The sequence below is a fragment of the Molothrus aeneus genome, chromosome 5, assembly GCF_037042795.1.
Source record: "Molothrus aeneus isolate 106 chromosome 5, BPBGC_Maene_1.0, whole genome shotgun sequence".
Classification (NCBI taxonomy): Eukaryota; Metazoa; Chordata; class Aves; order Passeriformes; family Icteridae; genus Molothrus; species Molothrus aeneus.
The window spans coordinates 3,330,001-3,343,473 of NC_089650.1; the positions used below are offsets into that span (position 1 = coordinate 3,330,001).

A 13,473-nucleotide genomic window follows, 5' to 3' on the forward strand; every position below is an offset into this window, starting at 1 on the left:
TATCACCTGGACTGTTTTGCATGCCAGCTTTGTAATCAGAGGTAAGAGAATTTCTTGGGTCTGCTCTATAAGCTGAGTGCTAGCACTGGTGTGGGCATACATTCCAAAGAGGAAACACTTTCCAGCAGCAGAACCCCAAGATGGAGAGTAAGACCTGGATGCTGTTCCTGGGACTAATACAGAACATCTTTCATGACCTTGGCCAGAAAACTTTTTGTGCCTCAAGTCCCACATCAATAAAAAAGAATAATGTTACTTCCTCTCCTTCAAAAGGCTGTCTGTCAGGTTTAATTAATTAATATTTATAAAGGTCTTTGAGATCCTTTTCTGCAGAAGAGCATAACAGTACCATTTGTCATTATTGCATTAATTTCACTTTAATTCTTCATTTTTATCACATGTATTTCTTTTAAAGTACACATTGTTTCTTCCTGTTGCCAGAACTGTAATCATTTAAATTTAAAAGATGTTGTTCCCACCATTTCCTCTGTAGCAGCATTGGCCCTCTTACAGTCCTATTTTTATTTCCATATCCAAACCGTAGGTTATAAAAATCCCAAGAATCCAAACCTGACACCCTGTTCTGAAGCATCACCCATATGGCACAGTTGGAAAGCGAATGTCAAAAATGGTAAAATTGTAACATCTGATTTTCTCAGAGGTGAATAGAGCCAAGTTTATACCAGCTACACTCCGAGTGGAGCTGGAGATTTCACCGGGAGCTCCATTTCTGACTCCACCAGAGCTGAAAGCAGCTTTGCCAGAGACCTCTATGAGGTCTAGGAAGTGAGAGAGCCAATTATGACCACTCCTTAATGTCCCTATTATTTTCAGTTAGTTTTCAGTTATTACATTATCCTATTTAGCATTTTATAGCATTCCTTTTTTTTTTCCTTTCTTCAGCTGGGAAGAAACGCACGATATACATTTTTAGGGAAGCAAGGAAAAATTAGGAAGATAATAGTCTGACATGACAAAGCAAGACACAGCTCTAAATAAGCTTTCCTAACTCACCTTGTCCTACAGTGTATTATTTTTTAACACTGTAGTCATTTAAAAATCAAACATCCCTAAAGAACCATAAAATGTACAGCTGCTAATAAGTGTAGCACACTACAATTATGCTCTTTAAAAAAAGCCAAATTGACCTTTTTCATCATGTTGCATGGGAAATTAAAATACCAGGCAAGTAATAACCACTGCTTAAACTATATAATAATGCAAAGTAATTATAGGTTCTAATGCTATTTAAAGTCCTATATCAATTTTGTCTTGCCACATAACTGAGAAGCTGAGCAAGGCAGGCAGAGGCTCCCACAGTACCCATTTAAGAGACACACACACACAGAGTGTCCTGGGTTTTGTTTCCTAAACCCTTCACATCCTGTTTTTTTCCAAACCACACTTCTGGTATCATTATTAAAGCCCCTAATATATTTCTGTTGTTCGCTTCATTTATTACACGCCATAATGGGGCTGCATATCTTTAGTGTTGGTTATGCACAATTAGCACTTAGTTATTGTCTTGTCACTTCAGCCCATACAAGACAAACTTCTTTAATGTAAGAAGTCAGCTAATCTTCATCAGTCAAGCAAAGCAGACAATGTTTGTTAGCTGGAGTGCAAAAGATTTTCATCATAGTTAGCACTCTTGGATCTGAGGAAGTGAACTTTTTATTCCCTCCACCCTCCACCACCCAAAAAAAGAAAAAAAAAAAAAAAAACCAACAAACCCCCCCCCCCACAGCTGTTAGGCATATTTTTAATATTCCTCTTTTATCATTACAACTGCAAACTAATGTGCAATTTCACTTTGCAGCTAACACACATTGTGGTGTTCCCTGGGGCTGCTGATCCCCCTGGAAAAGTGCTGTTAGATGCTTCTGAAATGGAGCTTAACTGGGTTATTTAATAATTCTCAGCCTTTTTATTCCTGAGACTTCAATCTAATCTTTTATTTGATTTTTACTTTGCATGTATTTTGGGTAAAGGGTTACTGAAATAGTCTTACAGGTGTCTTAGACTGAGAACAAAAGAATGGATTTACCTGAAATACAGTTTAGTTCATCTAGTGAAAACAGGGAGTGGTTCCAGGAGTTTCAAAGAATTTCATAAATTCTCAAAAGTGACCCTAATCCTGATTCCATTGCAATAGCTCTCATGGAGCCTAATAAAGCAGACTGCTTGTAGGGTTCATTTCTTCCTCACAATTTGGGACTAGTGGCCCTCTGAAGAATCAATTTTGTTGTTTTTTACAAAAAATCCTATTTCATGGATGCTCCAGCATAACTCTTCAGTGGTTCCTATGGCAAAGCATCCCACTGACTGCATTCTCTCAACAATACTTCAAATCTTCTGGTTTTTGTTACTTGAATAACAATAAACCTCCACATTGTTAGACACCTGGCCCATCAGCAGCTTGGGGGTTTTCAGATCTGCTATGAAACCTTTTTCTGTTCTCTTTTAAACAGAAAAATCTTGTCACTCACCATTTCATTAATAGTTTCTGTTGTCCTTTAGGATCATTTTCTCTTCCTTCCCTCAAGCTAATCAAAACCACACAGCAGATTCTGTGTAAGGATGTGTTTATAAGACTTCAGTTTAACTTTTTAAAGTTTCTGTTGCCCCTTTGTATACAACATAATGTTATTGAAAGGTTTTAGGTTTGCTTTTTCGTTTCGCTCCAGCCACTAACTCCACCAATATGTAATTTATTTATTGAAGAGAATATTTTTTTTTTGCAAACAAATCAAATATATCCAAAAATCACCAATAGGTGTTTCAAGGCTTACCACCTATTGCAGAACTTGTTTAGCCTTATTCCCCAATTTCACATTTTCTTCCCCCATTAAATTTTAAAACCTTTGGGTCCTTCTCTACACTAGTTTTGCAGAGTATGTAATGCTCTCTGTTTGATTCCACGTTTCATTTTCAGTTACCATCTGCCATTCAGGCTTTTTCCTAACAGAATGCATACAATGTTCATGAGAATACAGAACTGTTTCTTCAGATTGCACTACTTTGTCAACTCTGAATTTTTTTTCTGATGTTCTGGGTCCTTGCTCCTTCCATCTCCTTCTGCTTTTCAAGCCAAATAATATTTATAGTAGCACACATCTCACTGCTCCTTGGGGCACCTCATCCTTTGGTCCTGCTATTGCATGACCCTCACTTTCCTACCCTTTAAAGGGTTGGTCCTGGCCCAGAGAGATGCCTGCCCTTTTTTGCCTAGTGCTCTTTGTGATGATTCAGTGATTTTTCTGCTTTTATAGACAACTTCACTGTTTGCTTTATTATTTCTGAGTGTCTACAACTCACCATCCAGTGCAAGCCTCGGCGTGGATGGTAATTAGGCTGCCTTCACTTGAGGGGACTTTTGTTCAGGCCATGAACTCCAGCTCTGAACTAACTCACAACATTGCCAGTCCCTTTATTGGCCTCCTGAATGTGACTTTTTCAGAGTGAGGAGAAAAAGGCATTGTCTCACACCCTGTACTCCAGAAAGACACACTGGGGACGCAGCTCCTGAGCCACTAAGCCTGGTCCCCTGGTGTCAAACAGGCACTGTCTCCTATTTTCCCTTTCATAAAGCTATTCAGCTCCAGGATCTAATTGCTCCAGCCAGACAGTTTCTGAGATATTTCCCCCACATTTTTCTTGATACTGATGCTTAAAGCTGTAGCAATTTTGTGAATATTAAGCTCTGCTCCTAGCCTAAAGGTTTTAGCATCCTCTTATCTCTCATGTCTCTGTCCAGCTTACTCCTAATTTGAAGTTTTTCCATCGCCTAAGTACCTGCAGAGCTTAGTGACAGTCAGCTTAATGGTGTGAGAGTGCTCCCCTTTCTTCTCTGTAAACATATTTAACTTCTCCTCAGAAGCCCTTCACCCCACGTTGACAGTAACCTCAATATACCTCATTTCTGCTGAAAATTTAAAGGTGGAAGGGTGGGGGAAGGAAACCACTGGAAAAATAAACTTGTAAACAGACACTGCCTTTCACACTTTGTCAGGCTGCATGTGTGTGACTAACAAAACGGAGTGGAAAATCTTGCAAGTGGGCTCAGCTGTGCCTATGACACTTTTGACACTTTTGACTGCAGAGATGATGTCAGCCTGCCTCCGGCTTTCCCACTTCCCCGAGTTTGTGTGTCCTTCCTCTCACTCTGCCGGCGTCTTTAGCACCTTGTTCCCTACTCCTGCGATTTTTTTCTCTCTGCCGTATGAAGTCAGCTCAGAGTAGGGCTTAAAACCCCCATCTGCTATCGCTGAGAGGTGTTTAAATTGCCTGTTCTACCCTTCTATCTGCAATTGCCTTTATTTTAATAGACACTGGAGTAAAAATGGTTACATACTCATTGAAATTGCTGTCCTGATGTAGCTGTAAACACTTACCCCCAATATAAAGTGTAAAATGCCCACACAATGCTGCCTTTGTTCTCTGTCAAGCACGGGAGAGGGAATACAATGCCAGGGACATCCTTATTTCAAACACCAATATTAGATTTTTGCATGAGTGGTCATTTTATAAATTCTGAAGGTCTGAGTACTGCTTATCTTCATTGTATGTCTCAAAATTTAGAATACAAATTAACATATTGTCCATACCCACGTTTTTATAAAACACTGCATGAAAAGCCCACTGAGTTGTGGTTTGCCATTTGAGGTTGAACTGGGATTCTGTGTCTGTGTATTCTGGTAAAAATGTGCAATCTCAGGCACAGCTCCCACTTTCCAGCCTTTGAAATGGACATTTTGACAGAACCCCAGAATTAATAAGCCACAGGTGTGGACTGATGATCTGTGGTGTAAAAGAGTGGCTTTGTTCTCTTAGTGATGCACATAGGTGAACGTTAATGTGAGTTCTACTGAAAGCTCAACATTTAAAAAGAGAGGAAAGGGGAAAAGCAGAGCCCAAGTTACTCACTGATTGCAAAAAGCAGAGGGGAAGGGTGTGGGTGTGGTAAGTCTGAATTGTCTTAATCCTCAGGAAATCAAGTAAATGCTTCCAGATTTTGTTTCTTTCTACAGCCACAAAGATATGGCATTACCAGAGGAGGCACACATGAAGCCATCTTCCTTCAGAGCAATATTTCTCTTGTTTTCTTAAGTAGTCTTCAGTACCTTGACACATGTCCTGTGCATCAGAAAAGATGATAGACAGCAGTGAGATCTCCTTAAATATCTGTTCTGAACAATGAAAGAGCTACTTCTCAAAAGAGAAGTTTTATTCTTCTTGTGATTAGTGTAGGCACACCTTCCCTTCCAAACAAGGTGATAACAGAGGTCATTTTGTAATATAAATGGCCTTCCTTTTGCCAGAGTAAAATATTACAGGGGCTCTAGGATGTAGGATAATTATAATGGTCATTCTACTAATGTCACAGTCGTGTCAAAAGTTCTATTATCAATTTATGGTGCTCAGTCCAATCTGGCATGTTAATGCAGCCTATTGTATATTCTTTCCTCTTCATCTTGCATGCGTATTAAAAAAATTGGGTGAGGGTTTTAGGGAAGGCTGAAGACTACCATCTGCCTGCTAGAAGAGTAATAATCTTGCCTAATTATGTACTCCTAGCACAGTGGCATCTTAACATGCTCCTCCACTCCATTTAATGTGTGTGCCCAAATTGTGCCCTGATTTACATCCTGTGCCAATTCCATAAAAAAATCTCAACCTTAGTGGGAGGTTAGGCTTCAATTTACCCTCCCATTTTAAAGCTGAGCCAGGTTTAAATTTTGCAGTGTGCAAACACAATCTGAAGTGGTTACAGATCTTTCACTTCAGGAGAGGCTAAATCCTGTTTTGAGAGTCAAATAATGTTGAAAGTGTGAATGGCCAGAATTCCTCATACTTCATCTGCTTACATGCCCTGTCCCATTGCACCTGGGAGCCAGCATGCCAGGATTATAGGTTTTTCACCTGGTGTTTACCTCTTTGTCACCTAATGAGTGCACACTTCACACATTTAACACCCAGGGGCCCGCACAAGCCAAATATGCTTGTCACCGAGCTTGTGTAATATCAAAACAGCTGCAGAATTTGAACCATAAGCATCACTAGCAACAGGCTTCCTCCAAGGCACAGGGGACCATCCAGAGGATGCCTTCCCGTGCAGGCAGACCCCATCCCACAGGTTATCGGACAGACAGGTCACTGGCAGCCTGTCCACAGGACAGCTGCACACTTGGAGCACAAGGAGAACTGTGTGTGTTTGAGGCCACTCGTGCATAAAGCTGTCACATGCCAGCACACACAGGTAGAGCACTTCTGGCTCCTCATATCAACATTGCTAAAGCAAAAGGCATTGACACTTTTTATTGGGAAAGGCATCCTGACACTCCCGGGTAGCCCCTGCAGTTTAATTCAAACTGTGTCGCTGCTCTGAGGGCTGGGAAACAAAAATCCTTCAGCCAGGGTCTTGATGCAAACGATGTTGCACAGAGCCACACGTGCTAAATATTGCCATGCAAGTGAATTGCACTTCAGCAGTGCATTTTTCATTTACTAAATGCTTTAAAAAAATTAGTTTGCTGGGCTCTGTCTTACCCTGAAACAAAAGGAATACACAAAGCTGAACAACATTCTCAGTTCAGTGTTTTCTGCTGGGTGCAGAGGTGGTTTCATCTCCCACTGATGCACTGGTGGATTTTCTTTGTTTTTTGTTGATTTTAAATGTGACTTCTTCAGGAAAAACGAGTGTTACATGTTGGCACTGGTTACAACTCTTTTACCTAATCTTGTAAGGTGCACAAAAGAATTTTTACCAGCATTGCTGTCAATGGACAAAAATACAAAAGATGGAAACTAGGAAAAAACACCAAAGAACAACTTTTATGTATGAATTCTGTATTTCAACATAGCTATTCAAAATCATTTTGTGTTGTCAGTAGCCTAGTATATCAGGATTGGGGTGGGAAGAATAATAGGAACTTCTACATTCTGTAAAAGAGTGTTGACCATAAATAACTTAAAGATTTCAGGATCCTCCCATAATCTCTATTTTCAATCATCATCAGCAGCAGGCAGTAATCCCACAGAAAAAAAAAAGAGTCCACAAATAAACAAACCAATTTTCCTTTAAGAGCAGAGCTAATTCTTTTCAATCCACTTTTTTATTACACTATTTTCCCTCTATCTATTTAGCTAGCATAAGGATAAATTTCCAAAGCTACCCAGTTGGAAAATAAATGGGTTCACTGTTTGTCTAGCATTCCAATCTTCACAAATGTAAATCAGTCCAACTGCTACTCATTTAAACCTCCAACTTCACAAAACATTAAAGGACTGCTTTCCATACACAATTTAATCTGTAACAATTCACCAAGATTTCTGCTCGAACATCATTAGAAATTGACTATCTGATAAAGACAGACCACTATCAGGGGTCAGCCTGTGTCATTTATGGAGTTTTACTGGGTCAACTGCAGCAGGCACCGCTATTTGAAGGTTAAATTGTTACAATTAAATACATATCCAGCTATTCCCGGAGCTGCTCTGCTGTTAAATCTACCGTAAACAACACAAGCATTTATATCTGACCCTAATTGTGTCCAAGATGTCACCATTTGGAAATTATTTAAAAAAAGGACATTATAATCCCTTACACATTAAACAATACTTCATGCACTGAGATCCATAATTAGCTGGTTTCATTTATTCACATCAGTGTTAGGGGGTTCATTTAGGTTACTTTCTTTCATTTTAATTGGAATAAGGCAAGCAGTGCCTCCCAATATATTTCATAGCTGGAGAGTTCACTACAAACAAAGCCATGTAACCCTGCCAGGGCAGTCACTAGGGAAACTTTTTTTCTGCACTGGCCCCATTCACTTCTCCCTAAGCATCTTCCAGAAGAGTGGCTTTGTCAAGGGGAAGAAGGACTGCAGGGTGTGTCAGGGAAGAGCCTTCTTAAATTCAAGCATATATTTTTAGCTGGGAAATCCTACTTTACTCAAAGTTTGAAGTCAGCCAGCCAGGAGCATTAGCATTATGTGATTGTCCTGCTCATCAGAGAGAAGCAAATGCAATCTCTCAGTGGTGTTTTGCAGCAATCAGATCATTCTGATGCAGGTAATACTGTAACAGTGTAGGTGCACTGATACCATGAGAGAGTAGTTAGCTGAGTAACTAAATTTATAATCAACTCCTACAGGAAAAAAAGGAAAAATGGTGGGTTTTTTTCTGCATGCCTGCGTGTCTCTGGTTTACATATACTTTACAGCAAGTTGTGTGTGCTAAAGCAGTTCTCAGAATCACCAACTAAAATCAAATCTCGTGAAATATCCAACTGGAACATAACAAGAAATTCTTACTAGGACACAAGACAAATACAAGATATCTCAGACAAGCTTTCTACTGCATGCTTTGCTGTATTTTGTCTTCCTTCTGGTTTGCAGGACATTTACTTTTCACTCAGCTTAGCAGCCTGGGATATGTATTGTGTTTTTAGCTGTGTGCCAGTGACCTGATCCAGGACTCCCACAGCCCACAGTGGGCTTTGAATGAGGTCTTTGGCTGGGCAAGCAAAAGTGCCTGAATGCACTAGATTTTGTTGAAAGCACAGGATTAATTGTGGCACCAGGGCAATTCCTCTGCTGGCCTTTCCCACATGCACATCTGGGTGCAGTCCAGCCAGCACTTGCTCTACAGCCCTCAACCTGTAAGACCATACCCACCATTCACCCTCAAACTCTCTTTTTCTTTTCTCTTTGTTATTTCAATTTCAGATTTTGTGTTGGAGACAAATTTTTCCTGAAGAACAACATGATTCTGTGCCAGACAGACTATGAGGAGGGTTTAATGAAAGAAGGTTATGCACCCCAGGTCCGCTGATCGGATGCCACATCATTAAGAATAAAAAGCACTACTTTCTTTTATCTTTTTTGCTCAACATGTATATAAGAAATGACACAGGAACCTACTGAATAGCATAGATTTAGGGAGACAGAATGGTTGCGTGAAATAAAAGGCGGACTGCATCTGTATGTAGTGAAAATTGCTCCAGTTCAGAGTTGAATGTTAATTAAAAAAGGTACTGTATATACAGCTGGATTCTTTCTGCTTGCTCTTGGGATTTTCCGTTTGTTTGGGGTTTTTTTTTTTGTTTCTTTTTGTGTCATTTGGCATGAGATGTTTATTTTGGACTATTGTACATAATGTATTGTAATATTTGAAGCACAAATGTAATACAGTTTTATTGTGTTACCATTTGTGTTCCTGTTTGCTTCTTTGTATTGTTGCATTTAGTACAATCAGTGTCTAAACTTACTGTATATTTATGCTTTCTGTATCTACCAGCTATTTTAAATGAGCTGTATCTTTCTAGTAAAAAGCATTAAAGAGCAAATCCCAACCATTATGCTACACTTAGAGCTTAAGAATACTGTTTACATTAAAACTATTTAGAAAACTAATAACTAGCAGCACCTGCTGCTAATGATGCTATGGTTAAGGGTCTATCAGCACTTCTCTTATAAGCCTCTATTTTTCAGGGGTTAAGCATCTGCTGTTTAATTGCATGGATTTTCCTCAAAGAGCACTTTTATTTTACTACAAAATTTTGAAAAGCAAATCTGACTGGTTTGAGCTATATTATAAAAGGTGCAAAAGTTAATGATTTTGGGTGCTGCTTTTGTGCCCCTTAGGCATTCCAAATGCCTGGATTTGATTTTTAATTTAGCTGGAAAAAATTAAGCCCTAATGCAAACCAGTGCCTCTGGGTATCTTATTTTATATATATATATACATATATATATAAAAATATATATGTTATTTTTCTGAAATCATTAATTTGGGGGTGGGGGGGAGGAAAGGGAGAAGATTTTTCTTTATATGCATTTTAAAGAAGTCTTAAAATTCGAGGGGTCTCTTTCTCCCTCATCTCCCTCTCTCTCTTTCCCTTTTTTTTTTTAATTTTTTTTTTTTTTTTTTAATCAGGGCTTAACCCTAATATGTTTTCTGGGGCTTCGTCCTCAACAAACCCTGGAAAAAAATAAAAAGTGAAAGTAGAAGGCACTGTAAACAGCCCCCTCTGAGGGTCCTATTTACATTAAGGAAACGACCCTGAGCTGACACTGGGAGAGTGACTGGTTGCTAATTACCCACCTCGGTGAATGCTGAAGGTAATTTAAATGCTGATATGGATGGGACAAAACTTTGCAATAGCGAGCGAGAGCTACCACACTCGACTGCACAGGTACCTTGCTGCCCATGCCAACATCCTACAGGTTTGTCCCATCAATACTGGCAATTAAAATCCTTTTGACAGAGGTGGAATCGCTGCTGACAGCTCCTGTTGGCAATCAGTTCTTTTTCTAGAAGAGGTGGGCCTCTGTTTTTAAAGCCATGAAGCTATTGCATCAGCAGGATGTCCCTAAGTGCTCACGCCCCTGACAGAGCTTACAGGTGTTTGGCAAAGGAAAGCAGGATGAATGTTTAAAAAGTTGTTCAATGCATATTTATGTCTTGTCTGTTTGCCACTGTAATCTAGCTCACTGGGAAAACAACCTGTATTAAAAACAAGCAAACAAAACAGTATTAAGAAGGGAAGAAAAAAGCCAACAAGAAACCCACTATATACCCTGTGTTTTTATGAAGCTAAGCTCTTGTTTTTATTTTGAGTATGAACCCATGACTCTGCTCAAGTTGACTGCTGTCCTTCCCTGCTCTTCCTGTCCTGTTGCAGTTTCAGCATGTTTTTGCTGGGGATGGTCAAAGAAACTTTGTCATGCTGTGGGGAAATTCCTTAAGTGTATGGTAAGAGCACACTGCACAGTGGCTTGACTTAGAAATAGATATTTAGTTTTAATGACTGTTGTTACAGTGTGGTTTTTTTTCCTGGCTGTGAACCCTTTTGAAAATAGGCATGGCTCACAAAACTTGACTCTGACTCATACAGGACCAGAAAGAAATGCAACAACTCCTCAGGCTGTTCTTGTTAATTAGAAGAAATAGCTCCACATAGTTTTTCAAATTAAATTTAGCCCTCTTTTGTGGACTATCTTCCTTCCTAACCTTGAGCACAAGTGTCTCTTGCACTCCCTTCCCCAGTCCCTTAATGTCTTTGGGATAACGAAGCAGTTGGTGTCAGAGGTACCATTAGGCTCTTACAGACCCACTTCAGAGCAATAAACAAGCTGTCCTTTCCATGAAGGTCAGGATGGACAGAAAGGGAAGGATCATATTATCTTGTTTTGAGCCCAATTTCAATTTTCTCCTCCAGCTCCTCTGGGATCTTTCCATTAGAATTGGGGAAGATCTCTCTTCTGCTTTCCAGTAGTAGGCTGCAGAGCAGATAGAAATCCCTGGTTCAGAAATGAGAAAGAAAGGTCCTTGACTCTGTCTTTGACTCCCTTGTGAGCTTGGGCAAGTCATTCAACTTCTCTGTGCCTCAGTTGTCCCTGTCTGTTCCATGGGGCTAATGGAAACAGTGCTTTTGTAAAGCATTTTTGGCTCTTCAGAAAACCAAGAATGTCACAAGCAGGGTAGGGACACCCTGGGAGGAGCAGAGCATTCCCAGGAGGCAACCACAGATCTGAGGCAGGAAAGCACCAACACCAGCTCAGCCTGAGGAAGGCATGGCTGGGGATGATGGCAACTAAACACTAACAGTGCTGTAAAAGCTCAAGGAATCTCTCATTCCCACAAAGTGCCACTGCTCAGCTCTTTATGGAGCAAATGAAGAGAGGGGAATGGGAAAAGAGTGGCTCGCTACTACATGCTACATTGCTCATATGTGCATTTTGTGACCTAGGCTCAAAATGTGGAAAAGGAAGGTGGTCCTGCTAGGGAGAGAAAAAAAAAAATAGTCTCACCATTCTATCAATCTTAATTGATGCAAGGATAAAGAAATATGGGTATGTTTGCAGTGCACAATGGTATGGCATTGCTTTGAGCACTTTATGCTCATCTATCTTATTCACATACATATCTAAATTTTGTATGTAAAGGATACAGAATAAATTTAGATTTGATGTAGGTCAAAGATCAATTATCCATTTTCCTGTATTTCGAACTTCCTTCTTGCCTGGTTGTTAAAATAATGGCTGAGAGTTGAAATATTTAATGGAAACATTCACAACTCCAATAAAGTATATCATCAAAAGTCAATAGTGGAGAGAATTATCTGCCAGGCCACTTTAGTGATCATTTTGACAGAGGTCTAGACCATTCCTTTGGGTTGCGTTTTGTTATCTGCCTTGGTTCTCCTTCTCCATCACTGTGTGTGTCAGCAAGCTGTCTGCATCCACCAAGCCACTCTGACAGTGACCCTTACTCAGTGTATTTGCCAGGCAGGAATGCTTCCACTTGTGCCTCCCATCTTTATCTGCACACATGGTGAAGTTTAGCCAGACAAAACTAATAATAGCATCAATAATTTTTTTTTAATCTACTATAATCTACTTGGATGGCTGGTTTTGAGCTGTGTGGAAAACTAAAAATTATCAAACTTTGATTTTAAACTGTAAAAAGCTCTTCTGACAACTGTAACCTGCTGTGTCTGTTATCTGCCACAACTGGTGATGGATCAAGACAGTCTGGATCTGGCAGAAACAGTGACCAGGGCTAAAAGTTGATCTATTTCATGACTGTGGTTTTCTATCTTCTGGGTTGTTTGGTGGTTTTATTTTAAGCACACTTTCATGTTTTCCTATCCTCCCAAAATGTTCAAATTTTTTGCTCACATAATGTAAATAAAGGAAAATCATCCAGCAATCCCTCAAATGTTCCTAATTGCCTACACATAAAATGACTTAGGGAAGATAAATTGAAAAGTGGTCAGTGAGAAGGGAGACTGGGAAAAAGAAACAAACAGGGACTGTGGCAAGGTTTCGACTGTATAGATTTTAAAGTACTTTAAAGGCTTTTTTCAACGTAATATGCAGCAGCTTCTTATAATTTTCTCAGCAGTAGGTAGTTTACAGTCATCTGTACCTAGAACAAATCTTGTCAAAAATGAAGGTCTGTAGTGATTGCTGGGTATAATTTTATACATTTAGCTGATTTTTCTGAAAGCTTCCACTGTGCTGCTGTTGTCAGACTAAATTATCAATTTAGCCATTTGTTGTTCAATGAATAAAAACTCCTATGGCATTGGAGATGTTGTGGTTTCAATAAAGCAAAAGCTTTAACAAGTCAAACTATACAAAGCAAAGTGTGTACTGTATATAAGAACAGTGTTTTTATTCCTTTAAATACCACTTTAGATAAAAAAAAGCCAATTACATATTCACTTAACACATTCCTCCTACTTCAGGCCAATGATGCAGTCCAAACCTGTTTACTGCTCAGTACCTTGCAAAAGGAAACCAAAATACAATATGTGCAAGGTAATAGGCCATTAGCACAAACATGCTCCCAGTAAAAATCCTTTGTGTAGGCACCTTTCTAAAAGCTGCCAATTGTGGCTGATAGAAGTATTATAAAGGAAGTGATTTTAATACTATTTAAGGCATTAAAAGCTGAAGAGTA

The 13,473-nt window shown here is 39.5% G+C and overlaps 1 protein-coding gene across 7 annotated transcripts in view; it reads left to right on the plus strand.

Moving 5' to 3' along the window:
• The window catches only part of LMO3 (LIM domain only 3), a 60,861-nt gene extending 47,719 nt beyond the window's left edge, over positions 1 to 13,142 (plus strand). For all 7 annotated transcript variants that reach the window (XM_066550531.1, XM_066550524.1, XM_066550526.1 and 4 more), the window contains 2 exons: positions 1 to 41; positions 8,730 to 13,142. The exon at positions 1 to 41 is cut by the window's left edge and continues 85 nt beyond it. In XM_066550531.1, the coding sequence (XP_066406628.1) occupies positions 1 to 41; positions 8,730 to 8,835 (147 nt within the window). In that variant the 3' untranslated portion in view covers positions 8,836 to 13,142. The remainder of the gene's footprint in view (positions 42 to 8,729) is intronic.
• The last annotated feature ends 331 nt before the right edge of the window (positions 13,143 to 13,473 follow it).